The sequence below is a fragment of the Natator depressus genome, chromosome 7 (assembly GCF_965152275.1).
Source record: "Natator depressus isolate rNatDep1 chromosome 7, rNatDep2.hap1, whole genome shotgun sequence".
Taxonomy (NCBI): domain Eukaryota; kingdom Metazoa; phylum Chordata; order Testudines; family Cheloniidae; genus Natator; species Natator depressus.
The window spans coordinates 33,390,504-33,416,005 of NC_134240.1; the positions used below are offsets into that span (position 1 = coordinate 33,390,504).

Here is a 25,502-nt window from a genome sequence, read left to right on the forward strand (position 1 = left end):
CCAGAGTCCTGGGTTCTTAGTCCCGGCCAATCACCGGCCCCCAGCGAGAAGAGGCGCCGCGTCCCTCCTCCCCGGCCCCGTTCCCCGAGCGGACCGAGCCTGACCGGGAGGGGGACAGGCACCGCCCCGCCAGCGACTCTGGCCTTTGCCAGCCCCGGAGCGGCCACAGCCGGGATGGCGGGGCAGGTCCCCCTCTGTCAATCCCAGGGGTGGCCAGAGCCAGAATGATAGCGGGGGGCCACGCTGATGGGGGAGGGGTTCCTGAGGCCCCAGCCTGGGGGGAGGGAGAGCTGGGGCGGTGTGGGGGAGGATGGGTTCCTGAGGCCCCAGGCCCGGGAGCGGGGTGGATGGGGACTGAGCCTTCAGGCCCAGGGCCAACCAGAGGTGAGACAATTGCTGTTCCTGACGCACTCACACCCAGCCCCAGCAGCCAAGCCCACAGCATCACTTTTTTTTCTTTTTATTGTTCATCTTTTATCAAAACACAAAGTTGATGACTGCTTCACCCCTTGCAGGGCCAGCCACCCCTGGCTCCGTTTGTCCATCCATCTCGGGGGAGGAGGCAGTTTGGGAATAAAAAGACACGTGCCAGTGCCAGGTCTGCCCCGTCTACGAGGAACGCTACCCCACAGAGACCTGGACAGTGTCAAGGCAGGGGCAGCAACATTGCAAGAGCTGAGGGAGAGCGTAGGGACAAATACTCCCGCCATTACCCCTCAGTGTCACTCTTCTCCTGCCAGGAAAGGGGGCGAGGCTGCCCTTGGGCCCAGTCCTAGCAGCTTGAGAGGCCCCATTGGGTCTCACTGTGAGCCAAGGCACAGCTAGTTCCCCCCATCTCCCACCCTCCCCTTGCCCACAGTCTGGACTCTGATCCCCAACCCCACATGATCCATTGCTCCCTCACCGCTATAAATACAAGTGACAGTGAGTCACTGTCATCCACACCTGACACAGCAGAACCCTCCCCTTCCCAGCAGTGGGGGCAGCGCACCACCTGCCCCCCACCGTGGGATAGGGGCAGGGGCTGCAGGAAGGTAGGAGTGCCCTCCCCCACCAGCACTGGGATGCAGGGAGGCTCCATGCACCTACACATTCCAAGATTTGCTTCTGGTCCAGCAGTGTTACTTGGGGGACAGGCTGAGTTAGATGGGGGACCACCCCTAGAGAAAGGGAAGCCAGAAGCGTGTGTGAGAGGAGTCAGTCCATCTAGGACAGGAAGGGGGGTGTCAAAGGATCAGGCCAGCCAAAGTGTTTGGTCCCACGGTTGGGCCAGGGGCACCTAAATGTTCTGGAGAACTTGGTGACTGGGCAGCTGCTCCCCTCCCCTCCCGGTCCATCCCACCCCCACCCCTACTAGAAGGGGCCTCTGAGCAGCAAGGGGTGTGGGGCTGTAACACACAAACCTGGTCCCTAGCCCAAGGATTTGTCATTCAGAACCAGGAGCAAATATTGCTAGAAATTAGTCTATAAAGCAGCTCAGAGAAAGATAAGGGTGGTAGGGGCTAGGTACTCCCATGCCCCTGCCACCCCTATACTGTGGAAGGCAGGGGGTGGGGTGGTGGTGTCAGAACTCCCCTGTCTGCCCTTCACAGGGGAGACCAGCCCTGAGACACAGGGAGAAGGGTGGGGTACTGCTGGCTCAAGGCCTCATCCCTGCCTGGGCATGGTGTATCCTGGGGGGGGGGGGGGGGAAGGGGGGAGAAAAGAAGCATCATCCTTCACTCCAAGCCCCCCCCTCCACCCCCACCGCACGGCATTATCGCAGGGAGATGCTCCAGTTGGCTCCGATGTTGACGCCAGGTTTGCGCAGAGTCAGGACAGAGGTCTCCGGCTCGTGCTGGAAATCCAGGCGTGTCTCAGCCATGCCTGCAGGAGGGGAGGGGGCAGGGCAGCCATTAGAAAGGAGAGGTCCCTGGAGCACTCTCCCCCACCCCACAACTTGGACCCAAGCCCCACAGGACATTTACTGCAATCCCCCATGACTGGACCAGGAAGCCCAAAGGGCCCTTGGCCCTGTGCCCCCACTCACCAGGCTGTCTGAGGAAGACGGCGGCTGGCTTCCCCGCTCCCAGGATCACCACCCGCTCAATCCAGGCTGGGGTCTCAAAGATGCCTTTGGAATCCGCCGATCTGGAAAAGGGGACAGAGCCTGGGGGTCAGAGGCTGCTGGATAGGGGGCAGAGCCAGGCTGGCACCAGCATGGTGGTAGGAAGGAACAGGGGCAGGCTAGTGTCATGGGGGTACCAGGTTGTCCAGGGTGGGCAGCACTGCTAAGCCAGCACTGTATGTGGGGGGAAGGGAGGTTACCTGGCAGTCTGGGAGGGATTGTGGGCTGGTGCCATTTGGGAAGAGGGGGTGTCAGCACTGTGGTGGTGCAGCATGGGTACCAGCCATCAAGGTGGGACAGGGTTGGATGGCAGCCCATGTGTGTGTGTGTGGCAGCAGTACCAGGCCGGCACCATGTGGGTACCTGGCTGTCAGAGTGTTGCTGGCAAAGCTGAAGTGGCGGTGCAGGTACTGGGCCTTGATCTCGAAGTTGTACGTGTGCCCATCGTCAATGAAAAGATCTCCTTCCGCTGTACCCTGTGTGGAGACAGAAGCTGGTAAATAGGGGCAGGGTTACTAGGAAACCCCCACCCTGGGGCCCTGCATCACTCACCTGGGGGCTGAGCGCCACATAGAGTGTGTAGGGGTCGTGGTACATGCAGTCCGATGAGCGGCGTACCCGCTCCTTCCGCGGCACAATGCTCCCGCCTCGCTGGTACACAGGGATCTGCAGGGAGAGGACTGGTCAGTGGCCCTAGCCAGGGCTGGATCAAAGCCATGCCCCTGGAGGGGAAAGGCCCTGTGTCCCATTGCCCACACCCTAAGCCAGCCAACCCCCCTACCCTGGAGCTGGATCAGAGCCAGAGCCCCCTAGAAGGGAAGGCCCCATGTCCCATTCCTGAAAGGGGATGCCCCCTCATGACTCACACTGCTCATGGTGACAGGCACATAGAGCGTCTGGGGGGCATGGTGCTTCTGGTGCAAATGGACATCATACCAAACCTGCCAAGAGAGGAGAGGTTACAGGGGGTGTCAACAGCTAGTGCCCCATAGCTCTCAGCATCCCGCTGCCCTTCCACAATGAGCCGCCTCCCTCCTCACCTCTCCTTTGCCAGGCAGATAGACCTGCACGCCGTGGGCGCCCTGCTCTGTCACTGGGTGGACCAGCAGTGCGTTACCTGGGGGGAGGACACAGCAAGGTCAGCAGCAGTAAGGATGCAGGGGGGAGGGGAGGGCAGCACCTACCCCCCAGCCAGGGATCCCGATGGGTTGGGCACTCACCTATCAGGAACTGGTCATCAATGCTGAAGGTGGTGACGTCATCAGAGTACTCCACCCAGAGCGGCCTGGAACAGAGCAGGGCATTGAGGGGGACCACACCCTGACCTCCACGAGCCCCCCAAGCCCCTGCACTCTGTTATGAGCAGTGCCCCTGCCCCGAGCCAACCCCATTACTCAGCAACGCCTCCCCCCAACTCCATCCCCAGCCATGCCCTCACCCCAAGAGGTCCCCCACTCTGTCCCCAATGGTGCCTTTCCCAGTAGTGCCCCCCCCCCCGCCACCAAGAGCTCACCAGCAGTGCCTCACCCACTCAGTCTCCAGTGGTGCTCCCACTCCATTCCCAGCCATGCCCCTGACTCAAGAACCCCCCAACTACCTAGCCCAATAGATCCCCCACTATCCAGCGATGCCTGTGCCCCAAGATCTCCATCCTCCCAACTTCTGCTCACCTCATGACAGGCTGGCCAGAGCGGTAGCTGTGGTAGAAGGTTGTGTACCAGTAAGGCAGCAGGGCATAGCGCTGGCGGATGGCGGCACGGATCAGGGCCTTGTTCTCCTCCCCAAAGAGCCAGGGCTCACGCCGCACAGTGTCCAGGTGAGCATGGGCCCGGTAGAAGGGCTGGTAGGCGCCAACCTGGTACCAGCGCACCAGCAGCTCTGCATCCGGGCTCTTGAAAAAGCCACCCACATCAGCTGCAGCAGGACAGAGAGGGATGAGGTGAGTGCCCGGCCTGACCCCAGGCCCCAATGTCCCCCATCAACCTTCCTCCTGCCCCCTAAGAGATGGATGGGGCTGTGGAGAGAGAGCCCGGTCTAACCCCAACACTCCCCTGCCCCGCCCAGCACCAGAGGTGAAAGCTTGACCCTAAGCCCCTCAGGCCCCCAACCCACTGAGAGACAGTGCCAAGGTAGGAGTGACCAGTCTGACCCCCAACTGACCCCCATCTCCCTGTCCTGCCAACCCCTAACCCCCAGCCACAGCCTGGAAGGAGAGCAGCCAAGGCCAGCCCTGCACACAGACAGCTGCGCCCCATGCACACACACACCTCCGCAGAAGGAGATGCCCACCAGGGCCAGGCTCAGGCACATGGGGATGGAGATCTTCATGTGGTCCCACTCGGCCGCGTTGTCCCCTGTCCACACCGCGCCTGCGAAGGGGTTGGCGCCAGAGAAAGGGGTGAGGACAGAGCAGTCCCCCTGTGCCCCCAACTGGCAAGGGGTTTACAAGACTCCCTTGATCATGGAATGTGCAGTCTGGTGTAACAAAAACGCTCATGCCAAGTCTTAAATGAAAGCCAGGCTCAGGCTGGTCATGGCTATTGGTGTGAAACGTTTGGAGATACGACGTGAGGTACCTGCGGAGACCGACCATGCAGTCTGCCAGGCGATACCCAGGCAGAGCTGCCCAACAGCTTCCCACGACGCCAGGTATGCATTCACCTGGCGTTTGGGTGACATGTAAATGGAGCATCGTAAGCCAATGCTGCAGACGCACCGATTGCCTATGAAGTCAAGAGGGGGGAGGGATGTGAAATCAACAGGGAGGTGGCACACTGCCACGGGGCGTCCCTGGGGACAGACAAGGAAATTTGGGGGATAAAAAGGTGGCAAAAAGCCCCCCCTTTCCCCTGCCGTAGGAAGCAGTTGGGCAGTGCAATCACATTCATGAAAACAGGATCACAGCCAGCCTTGGTTAAAAGGCTGCAAATGATATTCGGGGTGAGTGAAAGGGCTTTCGCCAGATCAGCCTGCAACGTGTCTCAAGAAAGTGGGTGCTGCTTCTGGTTTGTGTGGGACCCTTTTGTCTCTGTTATCCTAGCTCACAGTCTCAGTCCTGGGTCCCCTGAAAACCATCACAGCCTCTCCACTACCCCCACAAGGGCACTGGGGGGCAGAGCTCCCCCCACCCACTCACCGTAGCGCTGGGAGCCGGCAAAAAAGGCACGGCTCAGCACGAAGGGGCGCTCAAGGCCCCCCGAACGCTGCTCCAGTCCCTGTGCTGTCGCCATTTGCTGCCAGAGAGAAGAGAGAGACCCTGTGAGGGTAATTGGCAGAGTCTGCCAACACCTTTCCCCAACTGGGACCTCCACGCTCCTTGGGGCAACCCCACCCCCCTGGGAGCCTATCATGGGGCTGCAATCCCCAACCCCAGGTGAGTGACACTCTTCCCCCACTGGGAACCCCCCTCATTGGGATCCCACCATGGGGGTGACTTCCCCATCCCCCTGAGCCATGGGCCAACCCTCCCCCACAAAGGTTTGAAGGCTCTTGAGCTCCCAACACTCCTGGTGCCTCCCCACACCACGTAGAAGGTTGTGCAGGTGGCAGTGCCTCCCCCCGAGATCCCCTGCCCCTCATCAGGTAGAAAGTTGTGCAAGTGGCAGTGCCCCCCAAGGGCTCCCCGCCCCCTTACCACGTAGAAGCCGTAGAGGTTGTGCAGGTCGCGGTGCTCCCAGCCACCCTGGTGCAGGGCGTCTTTGTACATGGTCACCTCGGGGCCGTTGAACACAGATGGCTCATTCATGTCGTTCCAAATGTACAAGTTCTCCATGGAGGCCTGGGGATGGGGGGCAATGAGACACAGGCAGCACCCCAGTCCTCCTGCCCCACCTGGGAAAAGCTGCTGAGTCAAGGGACAGCTCAATGCTGGCCCCCCAACCCGAGTGTGGGGACAGCTCACCCCACAGCTCCACTCCCCGCCCATAGCCCCACTTCCACCCTACCTCGTACTGGTCGTAGGAGAACATGCTGGCCCACCAGGCGCGCATCTCAGGGTTGGTGAAGTCGGGGTAGCCAGCTGAGCCTGGGGGGGGCGGAAGGGGAGGATTAGTGACACCCCAGGGGCTCCACGCCTAGCACTCTGCCTGGCACCTGCTCCTGGCCAGCCCCACCCCCACCCTGTCCCGGGCCACAGCCCTGCCCCCCATCCCAACAGCACCTCCAGCTCACCTGGCCAGCACCAGCCTTCATAGTCACTGCCATCCTTGGTCTTGACATAGAAGCCACGGGAGCGGATCTTGTTGTGGACCTGATACCCGCTGTCCACCTTGATGTGTGGGTCCACGATGGACACCATCTGGGGGGAGGGGTCAGAGACTTGAACCGGGTACCCCCACAGTCCGAGGGGGGGTCAGGCGGGGCAGGGCATTCCTTGCCATTCGGGGCTGGGCTTATGGCCATGTACCCCTGCAGGGGCCTCACACAAGGCCTCCGGCCGGCAGCTGCCCCAGTGTCTCGAGGTGGTGGGGACATCTTCCCTTCTATCTCTTGGTTCAGGATGCTGTAGGGCTGGGGGAACCGACTGAGGTCCCCAGGGAAGTAGGATCGGGGAGTGCAGGTGGGCGCTGGCGGGGTCGGGGAGGGGGCCGTTGGTGGGTGGGCGCCGAAGAAGTCGGGTTGGGGGGGGCGCCTTATTGGGTGGGGGCCAGAGAAGTTGGGTCGGGAGAGTGCTGGTGGGGTCTGGTCGGTGGGGCATTGGTGGGCAGGCGCTGGCGGGGTAGGGTCAGGTCGGTGGGGCAGGGTCAGGGGGATGTTGGTGGGCAGGCGCTGGAGAAGTCGTGTCGGGGGGGGCGGGCCGTTGGTGGGCAGGCACTGGAGAAGTTGGGGGGGGGGGAACAGTGGGCAGGTGCCAGAGAAGTCAGGTTGGGGGGGGGGGGCGCCGGCGGGGCTCTCACTTTGCGTCTCTTGGTGGCCAGGCGCCCCAGCATGTTGCGGGGCTGGGGGAACTTGTTGGGGTCCCAGGTGAAGTAGCGCTTGCCATCGGTGTGCTCGATGTCCAGCCAGATGACATCGCAGGGGATGTCGTGCATGTCGAAGCCGTCGTCCACGGCAGCCACGTCCTCCTCATCGTTGTAGTTCCAGCGGCTCTGATGATAGGCCATGGCAAAGAGCGGGGGCAGGGCCTGTGTACCTGGGGGAAATAGGAACCAATACATGGGGCACCCCACCCTCCCGTGGAGCCACCTTCCCCTCGCACCCAGCCCTGCTGACAGGGCTGTGCAGCGACTCCCTAGCCTGGCCTGACCCAGCCCTCCCCACCTGGACCCGTCAGGGTCACGTAACCCCATCCCCGCTTCTCTGTCCCCATCAGGGCCAAGTAAACTCTCCTCTCCTCCTATACCCACCAGGGCCATGTATCCCCCTCTCCCCACCCGTCAGGGCTGGGTAACCCCCCCACCCCCAGGCCTGTACCCGTCAGGGCTGTGTACTGCCTGAAGACATCAGTGGGCGCAGGCCCCAGCAGCAGAAAGACATCGATGATGCCGCTCTCCGACATCCAGCGCACGTCGGTCTGGGGGGTTTCGCCACCCCCCTGCATGTAATCCAGCATCTTCCCAAACAGTGTCTGCAGGAGGAGCCGTCAGCAATGAGGGGGAGGGGAGTACCTGCTCCCCCACTGTCCCCCTCCAACCCCCTCACTGCCCTCCACCCAGAGCCAGCCCCCGTCCCCACACAGACCCCTCAGTACCGCACTGGAGGCAGCTTCCTTCCCCCCCCCACTTGGAACTACCTCCACACAGAGCTGTGCCCCCCCCTCCCCCCACACACACTATCCCCTCCAGAGCCAGCCCCCCAGCAGATGATTTCTGAACCCCGCCCTGCCAGCCCAGCAGGAGCCAGCGCCCTCGTACCTTGCCAGCTGTGTTGGAGCTGATGTCAACCCAGGTCTCGGCGGCATTGAGCCAGAAGATGCCCAGGGTGCGCTGGGTGTTGTGGGCCAGCAGGAGCGGCACGGAGCCATACAGCGCCATGGGGTTGTACAGCTCATATTGGAATACATCCAGGTTGTAGAGGCGGTACGGGTCACCCCCCCTGCAGGGACACATCAGGTCACTGCCCTGCCCCGCCCCGCCCCTCCCCAACCCTGAGAGGAACAGCACCCCCTCCCCCAACAGTCCCTCAGCCTCCCCTCAGCCCCAACAGAGGCAGCACCTCCGCATCCCCCGTGGGCCCAGACAGGCACAGAACCCCCCTGCAGCGCCAACGGGCCCCCTCCTCACTCGGTGGTGCGCAGGCGCAGGTGGTCGGCGTGCTCCGGGATCCCATAGACGTGCTCAAAGCCAGGCAGTGAGAAATCCAGCCCCACCGAGGTCGGCCCTGGAATGAAGGGGTTGTGATAACGCTGCCGCTCTCAGCAGCCCGTGGGGTCCAGGGCAGCACGGCACCGCCACGACCTGCCCAGAAAGGGGCCTCCTTGCCCCAGCACCGGGCCCCCACGCTGGCTGTGCCAGCTGGGGTCCAGCAACACTCCCACTGCCAGCGACACCACAGCAAAAGGCTCTAGGGGGCAAGGTAGGCAGGGGCACTGGTCCTCCCCACAACCAATCGGCCTGTCCAGCCCAGTAACCCCCAGCTCCAGGTCAGAGCAACGGGCCCGTCTAGCCCAGTAACCACCCCCACTGCTCTGGGTCAAAGCAATGGGCCTATTTAGCCCAGTAACCCTACCCTCTTGGATCAGAGCAATGGACCCATCTAGCCCAGTTAAATCCCCCCCTGCCCCCCACCTCCCAATCAGAACAATGAGCCCGTCCAGCCCCATGTGGTGGGGTCAGGATGGCTCTCACCATTGGGCTTGCTGTCTGTGTGGGTCTTGAATGTCTCTTCCCAGGAACCCAGCTCCTCTTCAGCCCGGTCCGGCCTGTCCGGCACCTCCTCTGACTGAGAGGGATGGAAGTTAGACAAGGGAGCTGCAGGGATGAGTATGGGTGCCCCCAAGCCCCCATTCACACCCACGGGGCACCCTTCTGGGGGAGCAGGCCAGGCCCCACATGCATGGGGCACAGCAGACAAGGCCTCTACATGCCTTTCCACACAGCTGCTGCTCAGCCACCCCACTCCCACAGAGGGTCTACACCTGCCTGCATATAAGTCCTCCCCACCACAGCCCCCCAAGTCTCTGCACAGGGCCCCCACCCCCTGCTCCACACAAGTCCCCTTCTCTCGCACACACCTTTGTGCTCTTCTCACTGGACTCCTCGTCCCCAGGCACAGCTGGCTCTGGCTCCTTCCCCGCTGCCTCGCTCTCCGTGGCTGGCTCCTTTGGCTCCTCCCTGAAAAAGGCAGAGGGAAGAACAGCCGGCTCAGCGCCTGCCCCGGGCACCACCAGGGCATGGCAGCGCCAGGGATGACACCCCAAGCTGGGCACAGCAGCATCTCCAGGGCAGGCAGGTACCATTAGTCTCTAGAAGCAGGAACCACTCACACACAGGCTGGCACCAGGTTAGCGGGAACAGGGGGCGAGAGGAGACAGCCCAGCCCAGATGCTCCCAGACTCTGCAGGGAGCCCCCCGATCTGACTCTTTCCCTCTGGGCAGAGTCTTCCCCTATGCCAGGGAGGGTGCTGCCCCCACCCCTGCTGCTCCACAGTCCAGGGGGTTGGGTCCCCCATGCTAACACACTCGGGAGCAGGTCTCATCGCCCAAAGGGAGAGCAAGCATCCCAGCCACCGGCAGGGTCCTACGGAGCTACAGGCCTGGGGCGGCTACAGAGAGAGAGGGGCGGAGACTGGTGTAAAGGGGGTTCAGAGAGTCTCAGTTTGGGGCTACAGTACCACTGTGGGGGAGAGGACAGTGCCAGGTGTCTCGCAGCCCCTTCCCTGCCAGCTTTCATTGGAAGGTTGGATTCAGTCTGAGGGGGGCAGGGCTGGGCTCGGCTCACCTGTCCCTGCACCAGCCACTCCCCCTGCATGGCCTCTGGGGCAGGGCACAGCCCGTCTCCCCACCTGATCCCCATTCCTTCCTTCCCCAGGAGACACGGCCCCTCCCTCCCCCACCCCACTGCCCTGCCTGGCCCCCAGGGGGACAAAGCCCCTCCCCAACCTGGCCCCTTGGGAGGAAACAACCCACAAACAGATTCTACCTGTCCAAGTCCACACAGCCCCCATGTCACCCTCCCATAGCTCCTGCAGGTGGCTGCCCAGGCAGGCCCCTGCCCTGAGCAGCTAGGGGGTCCCATGCACCTACCAGCTCCCTCCCTGTGTGTGTCTTGCCTGCCTGGCACAGCCTGCCACTGGGGCAGGGATTAAGTCACTGAGGGTCTGGGGAGTGCTCAGAGGGAGCGACCCCCCGGGCAATGAGGTAGGGGGTGAACACCACCCCCTTGGGACTAGAGGAGGGGGAAGCATCAGCCCCAGGGCTCCCCAAATCTAGACATGGTGGGGGAGGAGGAAGGGATCTGCCCCAGGGCTCCCCAGCTGTAGTACTACAGCCCCCGGCTACGGGCGGGTTGTGGGGGTCAGAGACAGTAGCAGAAGCTGTGGATTTACCTATGGAAAAGGCTCTTGATCTTATCCCACAAGCTACCGACCGAGCTACTAACTTTATCCGAGAAACTGGGGCCGGGGGAGGCACAATCAACAAAACAGAAACAGCGAGAGTCAGTGCATGGAATTCCAGACACAGAGATCCCCGCCCCCCCCTTCATCTGCCCCTCACCAGGCCCTGCGCCCCCAGGAGCACAACAGATGCAGCAGGGACTGCTCCCCCTCCCAGCTGTGCCTCCTAACAGAGTCACAGCAAGGGGCCGGGTCCCAGCCCCTGCCCCCTTCAGCCCCCAGCGACCAGCCCTGGGAACCAGCCCCCAACCATGGTCTCCAGAGGGAAGAAATCGAGGGGTTTGGGCTGTTCCCCAACAGCTTGAACATGGACCATGCCTCACTACAGCGCCCCCATGATGGGAGAGGCCAGGGCTGGAGTAGCTGGGAGCTCCCCCTGCAGCCAGCGCTCTGGCCCAGCCCCCTATATGCCCCTGCCGGGAGAGGCTTGGACTGAGCACACTAAGCTGAAAGGGAGCTGGTCACCCCTCAGGGATCAGAACCCCGGTGGCTCTCAGGGACACAGCCCCACCTGCGGGGAGGCACTCACAGCTGCCAGGGATACGGGCTGGACGGGCCCAGAGCTCCCCTCCCCCTGGTACTCACGAGTCCTTCCGGTGCCGCAGGTGCTCAAAGTGCAGCAGCCCGCGGGGGTTGACGCTCAGCACCAGCTCCCGCCCCTGCAGCAGGTCCATGCGGAATGGCTTCCCTGTCAGAATCAGCTTGTGTCCAGAGTCGCCCAGTGAGAGCTCCACGCTGTTCTCGTCCCGGCCTGTCACTGCCAGCCTGGGGGGCAGCAGAGAGGGGATGGAGGACAGAGATATGGATGGGGGACACAACTAGGCTGCAGGGCCAGAGCCATGGGAAGACCCCCTGCCCATCCCCCCTCATCTGCTTACCCAGTGAGCACAGCTGGAAGAGCAGGCCCAAGGGTCCCCCGCTGTTAGCCCCACAACTCCCCCAAGCACAGCAAAGGGGGCCCCCTCCCTGCCAGGCCTCTTACCAGGTGGTGGGTGGGTCGCGCACCAGCACATCAGGCACCTCGTAGCGTGGGCGCAACGGACTCAGTTCATTGATCTTGATGCGCGTCATGTTCCCCTGCAGCCCACACAGCTCCAGCAGGAGTGGGACCTGGGGAGAATTAGTGTCAGCCTCACACCAGTCCCAAGGCCTCCCCTCCCCCAGCATCCTCCACCAGGGAACATGCCAGCCTTCCTGGCCAGAGGGAACCCTGGGAATCGCTTTGAAGAACTGGGGAGCCGTGCATCATCCTGCTGTGCAGAGGGGGGAAGGGCATTGCTGGGAACAGAACCCAGGTGTCCTGGCTCTCAGCCCTCCTGCTCCAACCCACTGCCCCCACTCCCCTCCCAACACTGGGAATAGAACCCAGGAGTCCTTGCTCCCAGCCTCCTTGCCTCATTAGACCCCACTTCTCTCCCAGAGCTGGAGACAGAACCCAGGAGCAGTAGTTAGTCCTAAATCTGAAGGTGCCATAATGCCAATAAAATACTGATTTTCTTACACAAGAATTATTAAATGAATTCACATTTTAGTTGTATTCTGAACATCTAGTGCTGCAATCCATGGCTAAACCAGGCCTGGCTGGGGCCGGGCACCTTATCCGAAGTGACGTGTCTGGATTAAAAACAACGTATCCGGACACACACACATTTATAGTGCGGGGGTGCCAAGCCCATGCTGATCGGAGGGAACTGAATTGAGGGACATCCTGGGGACTCCAGAGAGGTCTGGCTGCGTGTCCTGGCTGCTCTAGGGTTACCCTGCTTGAGTCCTTTCCAACAAGGTTCCTGCCAACCTCTCCACCGCAGCTCATCCGGCCACCCTAGTCCCTGCTCAGTAACCAGCTATGGCCTCGGCAGCCTTTAGTCTCCAGCTCTAATGCCATCTCCCCCGGACTCACCCACATTGCATCCTGCCCATTCCAGGGCACACAGACCCGCCCCCCCCCGCACACACACACACCCTGGCCCCAGAACTGAGCTGCCCAGATGCAGCAGCTCATGTGACCTGGCCAGAGAAGACGCCATCGAGCCCCTGCCCCAGAGGGTGAGGCTCATGTACCTCTGCTGGCTGCGCTAGACACTGCCACTCGCTCTGGCCCAGCAGGACCATGCACGCAACATGCTGCTCATCGTGGGTGAGAGTGTCCTGCAGCAGCATGGAGGCTCAGGGACCAGGCCCCCTTACGGCTCGACTACAACATTGCTGCTGCAGCTGAGCAGTACCAGAACAGCTTCCAGTGTGACGCCACCTCTGCCAAGAAATCCTGACTCCTAGCCTCTGCTCTCATCACACCCAGGACCCGTGTTTCAGGGCTTAGCCACAGGCCTCTCGAGCCCCCACCCCAAGCTGGGCCCCTCACCTTGTTCACTTCATTGACAAGCTGCAGTTTCATGGAGTCCTGGCTGAGCTGGAGCGACTCCAGCAGCGCCCGGTAAGGGGAGCTCCCGGGCTTCACACTCCTCTGGCGCCTGGGGACAGGGGGGAGGGTTAGAGCAGCCAGCGGCAGGTGCAGCCTCCAGGCGAGCAGCTCAGCCTGGCTTCCTTCTCTCCAGATCCCAGCAGCAGCACAGCGTGTTTGTCTCTCTGCTCCCTGCCCTGGGGAGAGCTGGGGGGAGAAGCCAGCATGGGAGCTGCACAACAGCCCAACCTCAACGAAAACCCGACGTCAGTGCAAGGGGGAGAGGCCAGAGAGCAGCAGCTCCTGCTCCTGCGTGGGGGCCATGATCCTCCCAGCCCTCGCTGTTCCCCTTTGCTTGGTTCAGCCCCACACCTCTGCCCTACTACTCACTTGCAGAAGGAGCTCTGCTCACATGTCTTGAAGTTGCTCCTGTCCACAGCAAAGGCAGCAGCAAGGCAAAGGGCCATCCAGACGAGAGCTGCCATCCCCAGCCTAGAAGAGAGCCGGGGTCAGAGGAAGGCAAGCTCTGGGGAATGCCCTGCCCAGCCCTGTACATGGGTTTCCCAGAGGGGGCAGCACTGGTTTCAGGGTTTCCAGCACCTGCCCTGAGCAAGGGACAGCACTGGTCCCTTGCTAGGGTTAACACCTGTGGGTGGGGGAGGGGAAATGGGGCTTTGAGGGGATTAATGCATCTGCATCAGAGTTAACTCCAGTGCCAGGAGAAGAGAGACAGCACTGCCCCCATTACATGGGCAACATGGGTCTCAGGGGGCAGTTCAGCACAGGTCCTGCCCTAGGGGCACCCACCTCTGGCACTTGGCACTCAGGACAGGGCAAATATGGCTGGCAGACCCCCTCATCTTGCCAAACCCTTGGGAGAAGCCCAGTTTCCCCTTTCCAGGGTAGATGCCCCAGGTAAGCCAGATGAGTCCTGGGACTCATTAAAGGGCCTGCTATTGGGTCCCTCTGCCCCACAGGCCCCTCTGACATGCAGGGAAGGGGCACTGGGAGAGGTTCTACCTGGCAGGGGCAGCTCCTGATGCAGTGGGGTGGAGGGGGCAAAGGGCAGAGCGAAGGGCAGCTTCCCGCAGGAAGCGCTTGCAACACAGCCTGCAGGGCGATGTGAATGGGGCTTGCTGCTCAGTGCCAGCCAGCCACCCTCTTAGAGCATGAACTCTTCCCCCATGCACCAGGGCAAATCCCAGCGCTAGCCGGGCTAGGCTCAACCTCTGCCACCAGCACCTGGGTTTCACAGCCCTGCGGGTCTGGACTGAAGGGCCCCAGCAGAACTGTGCATGAGGAGCCCAGTGCTGGGACAGCAAGGGCTGCAGGACAGGACTGAGGGGCACTGGCACAGGTAGAGGCCAGGGAAGGGCTCTGGCCACACGAGCCTACCCGTTCCTACCTGGACCCACTACACACCTGGAGCCCCAATATCGAGCCCCCTGACACCAAGCTAATGCCTCCCATTAGCCTGGGGAGGGGAACAACGCCCCCAGACCCCCACTCCCAGGGCTACTCCCTCCACAGTCCCTCCCTGCAGGAGCTGGCCCCCAGCATCCACTGCGACAGGGGATTTTAGGGCAGCAGTGGGTGCAAAAGGCAGAGGTGGCTCAGGGAGAGGAGGGAAAAAGATTTTTGGGAGCTTGAAAGCCCCTCGCCCCGCCCCAGGAGGCAAGGGAGCAGAGGGGAACGGACAGCTCTAAGGCACTGCCAGCCCAGGCTCTGAACCAACTTCCCTGGGCGCTGTTAGCAGGTTCTGGCTGGACCCCAGTGGATGGAGCTGGTGTCTAGGGGGCAGCCTGAGTTTTGGTTGCGGGTGCTGGTATTAAAAGGGGATCAGGGCAGGCGAGCTGGGGGCCAATGGAGGATGTTTGGGGGTAAGGGGCAAGAGCTAATATCTGAGGGAGGGTTTCTGGGGGCTGAGCACAGAGCGCTGGGGATGCGTGGGAAGGGGCTGGTGTTTGGGGGGGTCTCTGGGGGTGGCCAAGTAGAGGGTATTGGGGGGGCCTCTTGGACAGGAACAAAGATGAGGGGGCTTAGGGAGGGGGAGGAGCTGGTATCTGGCGGGGGGACCCTGGGCCGGGCGGAGAATGGGGGAGGGGCTGTTTGGGGGGCCGGAGACGGTGGGGAGCAGGAGGGCGGGGGCGGTCTCGGTTGGGATTCGGGGTTCTGGGTAGCGGGTCCCCCCGCCGGCCCCAGCGCTCACCTCTCCGGCGCCGCCGCCATCTTGGATTGAGCCTGACCCCGCACACCGCCCCCGCCAGTACGGCTCGGTTCCCCATTGGCCCGGCGCGGCCTGAGCCCCTCCCCCACCTCCCCGCTCGCTCGCCCGCCCGCCAGCCTCGTTGCTGAGTTATTCATGAGGGCCCCGCCCCAATCATGAATATTAATGAGCGTCGGGTCCCGTTCTGTTCCGGGCCCCAGGCCAAGGTGACGCTCACTGGCTGCTGCTCACGCCCAGGGCGAGCCTGGGCTAGGCCCCCACGACCAGCGGGGTCCCCTGCCCTGGCCCTATTGGGATACCGGCTCTGTCCCAGCCGCGCCAGGCTCTGCTCAGTCCTGCCAGGCGCCGGGCAGCGCTTGGCCAGCCGGGCGGGCTGATGCTTCCACAGCTCACCCGCATGGAGACAGACCCCCGGCTCCGCAGCGGGGCCCGGCTGGCTGGAGCCCCTGGGGCCCAGCCATGCTGGGGGGGACCGCACAGGCAGCTGGAGCAGAAGTTACAGCTCCCCTGTGACCCAGACGCAGGGGGGCTGAGCTCAGAGGCAGGGAACAGACATGGCTCAGTCATAGCGGGAGGAGGGGGCTTCCGCTGCCAGCCAGGGTGTGGCACACACTCCCCCACCTACCTCGCCACATGCCTACCCCTCTCACCCCTGCGATCACACAGCCAGTGCAAGGCAGAGCTGGGAACGGAACCCAGGCATCCTGCCCCCCGCCCCCGTCACATCTTCTGCTGGCAACACATCCAGTCACACCCCTAGCCCCCTCATGCCCAGTCCACATGCACACCTTTCCCAAACACAGAGGCCCCCAACATGTCTCCGCTCCTCTGCTACAACTTCCTCAACCCCCAAGCTGCAGGTGCTGGGGACTACCCTCCCACACACCCCCAACACCAACTGCAGGGGCAACATTCCCTTCTCAGTCTTTATTTTGAAAAGGAGAAGGAACTGGCAATGGCGACAGCAGATTGAGCTGGGGTTTGTGCCCCCAGCGTGGGATGTGGCACCCTGAATAGCTGGGGTCTTCAGACAATTCTTGTTCCATTGATCCCGAAGCAGGATGTGGTTGTGGGCCAGGACAATAGAGAGATGGTGGCCCGGAAGATGATTGAGCCAGGCTGCTCCGGCACACAGCCCCTCCTACACAGAGCGGAACCCACCCAACAGTGGTAGATGGAGGTGGAGGCTGGTTTTGACCCCCAGCTGTCTACCCTCTATTAAGACCCCCTTGTCCACAGCAGCTCTAAAAACAGAGCAGGAACAGAATCTGCCCAGCTCAGCAGCACCATGGAGTGGGAAAAGAAGCTAGACTGGAGCAGAAGTACTGAACACATCTGCATCCCCCACCTCCCACCCCCAGCCAGTTTCTCTAGCTGGGTCCCAGGGCAAAGATCCTGCTGTAATCCCCCAACAGGGGGTGAGGAGACAAGAGCCCAGCAGCTTGGGAGCACTTGCAGTGAGCTGATGTGGCCCTGAGACCTGCTGAGCATGCTCAGTGCCTCAGTGTGTGTGGCACAGAGCCCTTCACTACCCCAGGGCAGCCCAAACCTGGGCCATCAAGCCCCCTGGAACCAGAAACAAAAGCTCCCAGTCCCTGAGAGAAACTGTCAAGGGGGTGAAGTTTCCCCAGTGCCAGCTGTGCCAGCTTCTGCCTGCAGCTCCAGGGACTGGGTGGGAGGTGCTGTGACCCCCCTCACTGAACCCTGGGAGAATTTTACAGTTATTCTTAATTAGTTAAAAAAAAAGAAAAAAAAAAAGAGTCAAATGTCCCATCTCCCCCACTCAAGCAGGCACTGCAGTGTCCTAGGAGTGGGGCAGGAGCTAAGTCTGGGACTGTCCTAAGATGCCAAGGGTGGCTGTGCCCTGGGAGGTGGGGGGAGTCCAGGACTGTCTCAAGCTGGGGGGCAGCGCTAGGTCTGAAAGCGCCCTGACAGCAGCCCCAGGCAGTCGATGTTCTTGTGCAGCACACTGTGCAGCACGCAGAGGTACTTCCCAACATCGCAGTCACGGGAGAAGTCGCGGAAGAAGAGCCCCTTGTCGGCCTGGAAGGTGAACTTCTGGGGGAGGGGGCTGTTGTCCCGCATGTAGTCCCAGACGCTCAGCAGCAACAGATGCACCTCGAAGGGCACCAGCTGGTGGAAGATCTCGTGCATGTTGCCAAGCACAGGCGGCAGCAGGGAGCCCTCGGCCATGCAGGCCACCAGGGCGCAGGAGGCGTGCAGGTGCCATGGCGAGCTGGTGGTGTCACCATGGCGTGAGGCCTCCCAGTGGGCCATGAGGGTGGCTAGCAGGCCGCGCAACAGCACTGAGCAGTAGCACAGGGCTGGGGGGCCGGCTGCCACCAGCCTCAGCAGCTGGAAGAGCAGTGGGTTGTCGCGGAAGCGCCGGCAAATCTGGATGTCACGCTCCACTGTGCTGCGGGTGTGCTCCTCGGGCGGCCAGCCCAGCTCACTGTTGGTGACGTCTGGGCAGACGCTCTCCACCAGCACCACGGCCACTGCCTTGGCTGCCTCGGGGTTGACAGCCGCCGTGTGGGCTGGGGGTTCAGGCGCACCATAGCGCCCACCCCGGCAGCAGCGCAGCAGCAGGCTGAGGAAGTTCTGGACATTGTGCACAATCTCCTCAGGCTCCTGCCGCCGGGCAGGCTGGGGTGGCTTCAGCCCGCGCCCAATCACCCCCGCATGGAATACTGACCACACACTGCCAGAGAAGTTGACGGCAGTCGTGAAGCGCCGGTTGATGTCCAACAGGGAGATCCTGGTGCCTTCCAGACTGGCGTCATCCCCAGCAGGCAGCTCGGCCAGGCCTCCAAAGAGCTCGGCATTCCCTGGGTGCAGGGCTCCCTCCACCAGCTGCTGCAGGATGGCCTTCATGGCAGCTGGAGAGGCCCCACTAAGACGGGAGAGCAGCCGGGTGCTGTAGCTGATGCCTGTGGGGCACTGGCGGTGCAGCACCAGGAAGAACTGGTGCACAGCTGAGCGGATGATGACAAGCAGGTGAGCTGGCCGGATGGCCCGGGGCAAGGGGCAGACGGAAAGCAGCAGGGAGGCAGCCTCAGCCACTTCAGGATTGCGATGCAGCAGCAGCTGCCCGAGGTCGTAGAGGTGCAGAGAGAGGACAGGTCCAAGCTGGGCGCTCATGGAGGCAGGGCCCTCCCCCTCCCACTGCACAATCAGCGCCAGGTTGTTGAACAGCTGCACCATGTGCTGCTCTGACAGCCCCCCCATGTGGATCTGGCACACGCACTTCTTGACAGTGGCTGGCAGCAGGTCGCTCATACAGGAGCTCAGCACAGCGTAGAGCTGCGTGGCCAGGCCCAGTTCCTCCTGGCTCCGAGCCAGCGTCAGCAGGTAGAAGAGGGCGTCAGTGGCGCAGCTGGGGGTGCAGTAGACTGAGAGGAGCCCCAGCAGCTGGTGCTGCCACAGGAAGCGCTTGCGCTCTAGCCGCAGTGTCTCCACACACAGCTCCCGCACATGGCCCTTCAGCTCATCCAGGAAGGGCACAGCCCGGGGCGGAGCATCCCCCAGGCTGGCCGAGCCCCGGTTGTACACCAGCTTCTGCAGGTTGAGCAGCAACAGCTGGATGATGCGGTCACAGGCCTCGCGCACGCTGTCATGGACAGCCAGCCCTGGCGTGGTGATGACCGAGGCTGGCATGGCCGTGTTGACCAGGAACTGCAGGATACGGTAGGCCCCTGCTGACGTCTGGCAGATGAGATGCACCACGATGCTCACCATGTTCTCCAGGTCCTCGCGGGGCAGCGCAGCGAAGTGCTGGTGCAGCTGGCTCAGCACGCTCGGCTTGAGGGAGTCCACCAGCTCGGAGGAGATGGTCCCCAGCAGCATGGGCGACATGACTGCCAGCTGCAGCAGGAAGGGCACCGTAGCTTTCTGCTGCTGGTCACGCACAGGTCCCAGGCTCTCATGGAACATCCGCAGCAGCTCCTGCTTGATGCTGTCTGAGTGGCGTGAGGCCAGGTGGCCCAGGATGCCCACCACCGAGGCAATCTTGGGCACCCGCTTGTCAGCAGCAGTGGGGAAGAGCAGGTCAACAGGGGCTGCCCCATGGACACAGAAGTCCTTGAGGCCGCAGGAGAGGACACGGCTGATGATGGTGTTGGGGAAAGAGGAGCCGATGTGAGCCACCACCCAGTCAAAGTGCGGAGAATGCTGCACTGAGGTGTCCAGCAGGGCATCCACACAGGCATCGGGGCAGGTGCTGATCATGGAGGACAGGCACTGGGTGTAGATGTCCATCAGCGTCCGAGTGGCCTTGCACGACATCCACAGCTGCAGCAGCTCATTGAGGCTGGAGGCGTGAGGCACACCGTGCCGCCCTGCATACTTGCTGCTCAGCTGCCCCATCAGGTCAATGGACCAGGCTGATACCACAGGTGCCCAGGCCTTGGGGTTCATGCGGACAAACTCAGACAGCACATTCTGGATCTCCTGCACAACGTCGTCCAGGTTGGGCCCCTGAGCCCGCCTGGTGCCCAGCCCTCCCTCACTGCTCTCCAGCTCCAACAGGTAGGTGCAGACATACTCGTCAAAGACATTGCGCAGATGGTCCAGCACGGCGCTGCGTGCAGGTGGCAGGCTGCGCAGCAGCAGGATGGCACAGCGGGCATGTTCCTTGATGGTCAGCTTGTTACCATGCACAGGGTCCACACCACTCAGGAAGGCTTTGATCTCCTGGGCCAGCTCCTGGGAACTGTGAGCAAGAAGGGGAAGCATAGATACATCAGGCTGCAAGCAGAGATGTATGTTCCAACCTCCCCTGTGGCCTGGATCCCAAGTCTCCTCACCATCATCAGCCCTCATGCTATCCGGGGGGTCGGGGGGGGGGGTGTTAGGAGGGAGAGCAGGTCCAAGGATTCTGGAGTAGCTGCCAGTCATTCATCCTATGAAGGGGCCTGCACTTTCCTTTCTCATGCAGTAGGGAGTCCATTATAACATGGATGATATCCTATAACCCACTGGGGCTGGGCTTTAAACCATGCTCCCCCAACAGCCCAAAGACATCAAGCAGCACCTGATGTCTCAGGAGAGAGCTGACCTATAAAGCTGTCATGGGCTCCAGGACTTAGAGAAGAAGGGATTTCAGGAAGGAACTGTGATCAGTCCCTACCTGGTAGGGAGGTACCTAGCTGGGGCAGTTGGGTGGCCTGATCACAAGGGTTGTGGGCCTCCAAAACCTGGAGAAAGGGGAATTTCCTGCTTGGGAGGTCCCTGCCAAGCAGCAGAGGGGTCCTGGGGGCTCTGGCTGGGGATCAGATTCCCAGGGTAGAGGTGGGGATTATGGGGCTCCAGGTGAAGGGGGCAGTGGGGATTTCCTGCTGGGCAGCTGGAGAGAAAGGATCCCTGTTCCTAGGAGTGGGATCTGGTCAGGGAAGGGCATGGGGAAGGAAGAAAATTGATAGGCTCAAGACCCCCCTGGAGAGTTCCCCATGGGGGGCTTTCCCAGGGAAGGCAGGGACCTAGTGACCTGTGGGAGGGGTTGTGGCTCTGGGGGCTTCCCCATGGACGTCCCTGTTCCTGGGGTTCCCAGTGAGAAGTCCCTGTCCCGGGGGGAGGGGCTGTGGAGCTCGGAAGGGGGGTTCCCAGTGAGAGGGCCCTGCCCAGGTGGAGGGGCTGTGGGGCTGGGTTCCCAGTGAGAGGGCCCTGCCCAGGTGGAGGGGCTGTGGGGCAGGGTTCCCAGTGAGAGGGCCCTGCCCAGGTGGAGGGGCTGTGGGGCAGGGTTCCCAGTGAGAGGTCCCTGCCTAGGGGCGAGGGGTTGTGGGGCTCAAGGACCCGGGGCCAGGGGTTCCCAGCCGGAGGTCTGCTGGAGGGCTCCCGGTACCTGAGCGGCGGGTGGGCCCCGTGGGCCGGGTTCTGAGGCGGCCCTGGCGGCGCCGCCCCCGGGGGGTCGCACAGCGCGGACATCCCGGGCCGGGGGGTCCCGGTGGCAGCACTCAGGCTCACTCGGCGCCTGCGCACTGGGGAAGGTGTCACAGCAAAACGGCCCCTCTCACACCCGGTGCCCGATATGAAGGTTCCTGCCCCAGTACGTTGGGGAGATGGTGGAGCTCAGGCCAGGGAGGGTGCGAGGTTAGTGGAAATGGGCTAGATGCGGTGTCTCACTGCGGAATGGATTTGGGAATCTGGCTGAGGGGTTGGGTGCTGATCTGGGGGCCAGACTACAGGGAGATGGTCAGCTGTGGGGATTTGGGGGCTTAGTTGGTGAGTCCTGTATTGGAGATTTGCCAAGTTCTGAATTGTGGGGAGGAGGGAGACTGTGAGGTTGGTGGTGAGTGTGGGTCTGAGCTGGAGAGAGAGAGAGAGAGATCGATCTTACCTGGGGTAGGTGGATTTGATCTGGGATAAAGACTGAGCAAAAATCCAGGCCGGGGGCATCTAGGTCGCATTGGGTTCCCATGCGAAAGGGTTTCACTTTTGGGTGGCTCCCCCAGCACAGGAGGGTTTGTTACAGTTTGTACCAAACACTAGTGCTAGGTCTGGAGCAAGGCTAGAATTGAGGGACAGCCTGGATCCCCAAGATAACACTACCTCCCTCCAGCCACTGCAACCCCCCAGCACCCAGTGCTGGGACAGCCACTGTAGGTCCCTCCCACCCCTAGTCCCCTCAGGACAGCATTGCCAAGAGGCCTGCCCTCCTGATTGGGACAATAAAGCACATGCCTATCCCTAGACCCCTGCAAATCTGCAGCTATCTGCTTTAGATCCAGAGATACTGTATCTGCATCCATGGATGTGGTTGTATTGTTTGCCATCTTTGTGGATCCAAATTTTTGTATCCACGCAGGGCTCTATTTATCCAACAGAAGCCTTGTCAGTGACTAATGAAAGCAGGAGAAGGGCTGGGGTTGAGTTGGCTGACGTGGCCCCTCCAGGCCAGCATCCTGCCTCATTCATGCACCAGTAGTGATCCACCAGTCTCTTGCCTCCAGCAGCAAGATCCCTGTTGATTTAGATAGTGCATAGCATGCTGCACCCACTGGGCAGTCCTGCCCATGGGCTTAGAGGGGAACATCTTAGCACTGCCCTGACCCAGTTTGATGCTGTTAGTAGCAATAATAATACATCCAGTCCCTTTTCCCCAGGTGTGATACCCAGCTTCAGTCACACATCCCTACCACCTCATACAGACTGTGCAGTCCAGCAGTAGCTGTAAGATAGGAGCTTCCTTGGCCTCTTCCCACAGTTCCTTCTAACCCTTCACCCCCCACAAGTGTATGATCTGAAGGGATCCCTCTGTGTCCGGACTGCATCCCCTCCTGCCAAGGAAACCATCACGCCAGCATGAAACTCAGCATTTCCCTGAGTCCGCTTATTGCTAACCAGGCCTGAAAAAGGTTCTCTGGGTGTTCAGCCAGCAAAGGGAACAGGCTTCCTGCTGCACCTGGTCATGGCTGTACTAAGACAACTGGGAGCTTCCCCACAGACACTCACAGCACAGTCAGCCCCCACCCCAGAAGGAGCCCTCCCCATGCTCAACCTGAAGGGGAATAACCCAAAACAACCACTGCCCCGAGACTCACCTAGTCCAGCTCAGTTCCTATCTCCCAAAGGCCAAGCAGAAGAAGACTATTCATTTTCAAGAAAGCCCCTCCCACCCTTGCTTGTCCCTCTAGGGGTCCAGCCAGAGGGAGATGGTAAGCTCCAGAGGTGGTTCATTTCACACACGGCCACTGTCCCCTTCCCTCCCGCAAACAAAGCCCCCTTCTCGACCCTGACTTACAGCCACCATGCTCAGCACAGACTGCTGGGATGAGGAGCGCAAGGGAAGAGCCCCAAAGGCAGCAGCACAAACAAGCTGAGACGTTAAGTGCCTCAGGCCCCAAGGGGGGACCAGCCATGATTTTATTTCTTTCACAGAATACCACTGAGTCACACAGCAAAGCCCCAGTTCGGCCAGTCGCTTCCCACATAGATGGGGTTGGCATTGCTTCAGCTCTAGAAAAGCAGATAGAGGCCAGAGACGCTTGGAGCTGCCCATTCACCCAGGGTCCGGCATAGAATGGAGCCAGGAGAATGAGAACAAGACACTATCTGCCCGAAGAATCCTGGAAAGGAGGCTGCAAAGTCACGGAGCTGCAGGCATCAACACAGCAAGCAAGGGTGGGGCAGATTCGAAGCTTTGGAGCCGGTGGTTCAGCTGTCCAGTCCTGGCCCAGCCTCTGCTTCCTTCATCTCCACGTCTTGGGAGGCTGTAGGTTTCTTCCTCCTCCCACTGCCGGTGATTTTTTTTGTCTGTGCCATGTTCACAGCTTCAACTTTGCCCAAGAGAGAAGGAAAATCATTTGTGCGCGTATAACAGTTGTGTAATCCCTGTCACGCTGCACATAGCCCAGCCAAGATGTGGGGGGGCCCCCATCACAGAGAAGAGATAGTCCCTGCTTCCCATTTAAATACGGTGGGAGAAAGGAAGCATCATTATCTCAACTCAACAGACTAAGAACTGAGGCCCAAAGAGATGAAGTCACTCCTCCAAGGCCATACAGAGTGTCTGGCAAGAATTTGATCCCAGCCTGTCCGTGGGCCAGTCCAGCACTATGGACACTGAACTAGCCAGGAAGCCCCAGAAGGTTCTGGGGATTGTGGGTGTCGTGAGATTTTAGGAGCCGGAAGACCCTGAGCCCTGCCCCCTCTTCAGAGCAGAGTCTACCCATCCCTGCTCTTAGCTTCATTTGCCCCCTTTGGGTTACTCACCCATTTCAGGACCCTGACCACACACATCCTCCCCCAGGCCCCATGGGTCACAGCAAAGAAGAGGTTACCCTGCATGGTGGCTTGCTCCTTGGCGGCATGACGGATCTGCTTCATCAGCTTCCTCCGCTTCTTCCCTGAGAGGGTGATGTTGGCTCGCGAGCTGGAACTGTGGGCAGGAGATACCCAAAGCCATATTACACCCAGAGATGGCGTAGGAGCCAGGAGAAGCAGTTGAATCAGCAGCCTCTACTACCTCCCAGCTGCAGATGCTCACTGGAGTCCAATGGTAACAGGGAGAGCTGCATGTTAAAACCACAGACCCCCACCCCCTTCCCAGAGCTGGGAACAGAACCCAAGAAAGAGCCTTGGATCCCAGGGCCCCCTGCACTAACCACTAGAACCCACAGCCCTCCCAAAGCTGGGGATAGAGCCCAGGTGTCTGAAGAGATGGTGAGGCCTGAATGCTGAGCTTATTCTGAGTTGGGATAGTTAAATGCCCTTCCCTGGCCCTCTGTCTCAGAGCAGCTTCTGGATCCTCTGGGGGGACTCACGCACGCTTCTTCAGGTGGTGGATGGTGATCAGCCCCTTGTCTACCACAGCTCCTGTGATCTGGTGCTTCCTTCTTTTCTCTTTGCTTAAAACCCGGCGTCTTTTGAAGAGGTTTTTCTTCAGCTCCTACAGGAGGAAAAGCACAGGGCTCTTAACTCACCACCTGGCACCAGTAGCACCCCTGGAGCAGCCAAGGGGCTGGGACACCCCAGGTAGAAGGGCGGGAAGGCACAGACCGAGCAAAACACTATAGAATTCAGATCGTAATACACTTAGCAAATGACAATGCAGGAGCAGGGAGAGGACTGATGGTCCCGAGCTTGTTAGGAGCCGGAGAGAATTTGGGGGTTGGAGAGAAATAAAATCCTCCACCCCCACCCGTTTTCATCCCAGGGTTGGGGGACGCAGGGAGCCACGGGTCTGGGGCTCAGCATTGCAGAAATACCATAAATCAGAGCTACGTGATGGGGGAAAGGACAATGGGGCTGGTGTCCCAAGGAGACAATGCGTTTCAGAACTGGGGATCAGGGTGTACGCTCTGGCGGGGGTGTCTCAAAAAGATCATGGGAAGGGGGAACCCGCCAAAGGGGATCTGAGGAGCGATTGGGCGCGACGTAAAGGGAGAAGCAGGGCTGAGTTATGGAGCAATGGAGGGGCCATAGAGAGGACCCCCAGGAGATGGTTTGAGGCCACGAGGGGGATCCCGGAGGAAACCCCATGAGGGGCTGGATGATTATGGGCACTGGGCGGGCCCCGGGGGCGGGGCTGGGGCAGCTCTCATTCACCGTTCGGGGCCGGTTGATTTTCCCTCCTGGGGTCCCCATACTGCACCCACGTGGCCCAGGTCTCGCGGCGCCTGATGAAATCACTTCTGGGTCCTGGAAGGTTACACCACGTGACGTGATCATCACACGTCTTCCGGTTCCTTACTTCCGCCTCTCCCAGACACGTGTC

The 25,502-nt window shown here is 61.2% G+C and overlaps 3 protein-coding genes across 4 annotated transcripts; all 3 read right to left on the reverse strand.

Annotated features, from left to right (window-relative positions):
* Nucleotides 1-1,711: 1,711 nt before the first annotated feature.
* GANAB (glucosidase II alpha subunit) lies at nt 1,712-15,327 on the reverse strand. Of its 2 annotated transcripts, XM_074958077.1 has the most exons (25): nt 15,272-15,327; nt 13,453-13,554; nt 13,024-13,132; nt 11,644-11,771; nt 11,247-11,426; nt 10,593-10,658; nt 9,279-9,378; nt 8,893-8,986; nt 8,329-8,425; nt 7,960-8,140; nt 7,520-7,673; nt 7,003-7,238; nt 6,278-6,404; nt 6,052-6,131; nt 5,742-5,885; nt 5,244-5,340; nt 4,375-4,476; nt 3,778-4,021; nt 3,328-3,392; nt 3,148-3,224; nt 2,974-3,048; nt 2,660-2,773; nt 2,471-2,583; nt 2,030-2,130; nt 1,712-1,866 (listed from the first exon to the last, which is right to left on the reverse strand). In XM_074958077.1, the coding sequence occupies exons 1-25, from the start codon at nt 15,289-15,291 to the stop codon at nt 1,757-1,759; spliced, it is 2,916 nt and encodes a 971-aa protein (XP_074814178.1). In that variant the 5' UTR covers nt 15,292-15,327; the 3' UTR covers nt 1,712-1,756. The 2 variants fall into 2 exon arrangements, with proteins under 2 accessions (XP_074814178.1, XP_074814179.1); XM_074958078.1 differs by lacking the exon at nt 10,593-10,658.
* Nucleotides 15,328-16,216: 889 nt separating this feature from the next.
* INTS5 (integrator complex subunit 5) lies at nt 16,217-21,255 on the reverse strand. Its single transcript, XM_074959798.1, has 2 exons — nt 21,129-21,255; nt 16,217-20,000 (listed from the first exon to the last, which is right to left on the reverse strand). Exons 1-2 carry the CDS (start codon nt 21,209-21,211, stop codon nt 17,201-17,203), a joined length of 2,883 nt encoding a protein of 960 aa, XP_074815899.1. The 5' UTR covers nt 21,212-21,255; the 3' UTR covers nt 16,217-17,200.
* A 1,904-nt stretch (nt 21,256-23,159) lies between these two features.
* On the reverse strand, nt 23,160-25,486 carry C7H11orf98 (chromosome 7 C11orf98 homolog). Its single transcript, XM_074959799.1, has 4 exons — nt 25,334-25,486; nt 24,550-24,674; nt 24,067-24,164; nt 23,160-23,562 (listed from the first exon to the last, which is right to left on the reverse strand). Exons 1-4 carry the CDS (start codon nt 25,454-25,456, stop codon nt 23,441-23,443), a joined length of 468 nt encoding a protein of 155 aa, XP_074815900.1. The 5' UTR covers nt 25,457-25,486; the 3' UTR covers nt 23,160-23,440.
* Between the last annotated feature and the right edge of the window lie 16 nt (nt 25,487-25,502).

Excerpts from the sequence above, each read along its gene's own strand:
- C7H11orf98 (XM_074959799.1), bottom strand. The coding sequence starts at position 25,456 with ATGATCACGTCACGTGGTGTAACCTTCCAGGACCCAGAAGTGATTTCA. Across the intron at positions 24,675-25,333 it reads AAATCAACCGGCCCCGAACG|GAGCTGAAGAAAAACCTCTT; the intron begins GTGAATGAGAGC and ends TTCCTCCTGTAG. Across the intron at positions 24,165-24,549 it reads CACCACCTGAAGAAGCGTGC|TTCCAGCTCGCGAGCCAACA; the intron begins GTGAGTCCCCCC and ends TCCTGCCCACAG.
- GANAB (XM_074958077.1), bottom strand. The coding sequence starts at position 15,291 with ATGGCGGCGGCGCCGGAGAG. Across the intron at positions 11,427-11,643 it reads CGCGACCCACCCACCACCTG|GCTGGCAGTGACAGGCCGGG; the intron begins GTAAGAGGCCTG and ends GCTGCCCCCCAG. Across the intron at positions 1,867-2,029 it reads CGTCTTCCTCAGACAGCCTG|GCATGGCTGAGACACGCCTG; the intron begins GTGAGTGGGGGC and ends CCCCTCCTGCAG.
- INTS5 (XM_074959798.1), bottom strand. The coding sequence starts at position 21,211 with ATGTCCGCGCTGTGCGACCCCCCGGGGGCGGCGCCGCCAGGGCCGCCT. Across the intron at positions 20,001-21,128 it reads GGGGCCCACCCGCCGCTCAG|TTCCCAGGAGCTGGCCCAGG; the intron begins GTACCGGGAGCC and ends TCTTGCTCACAG.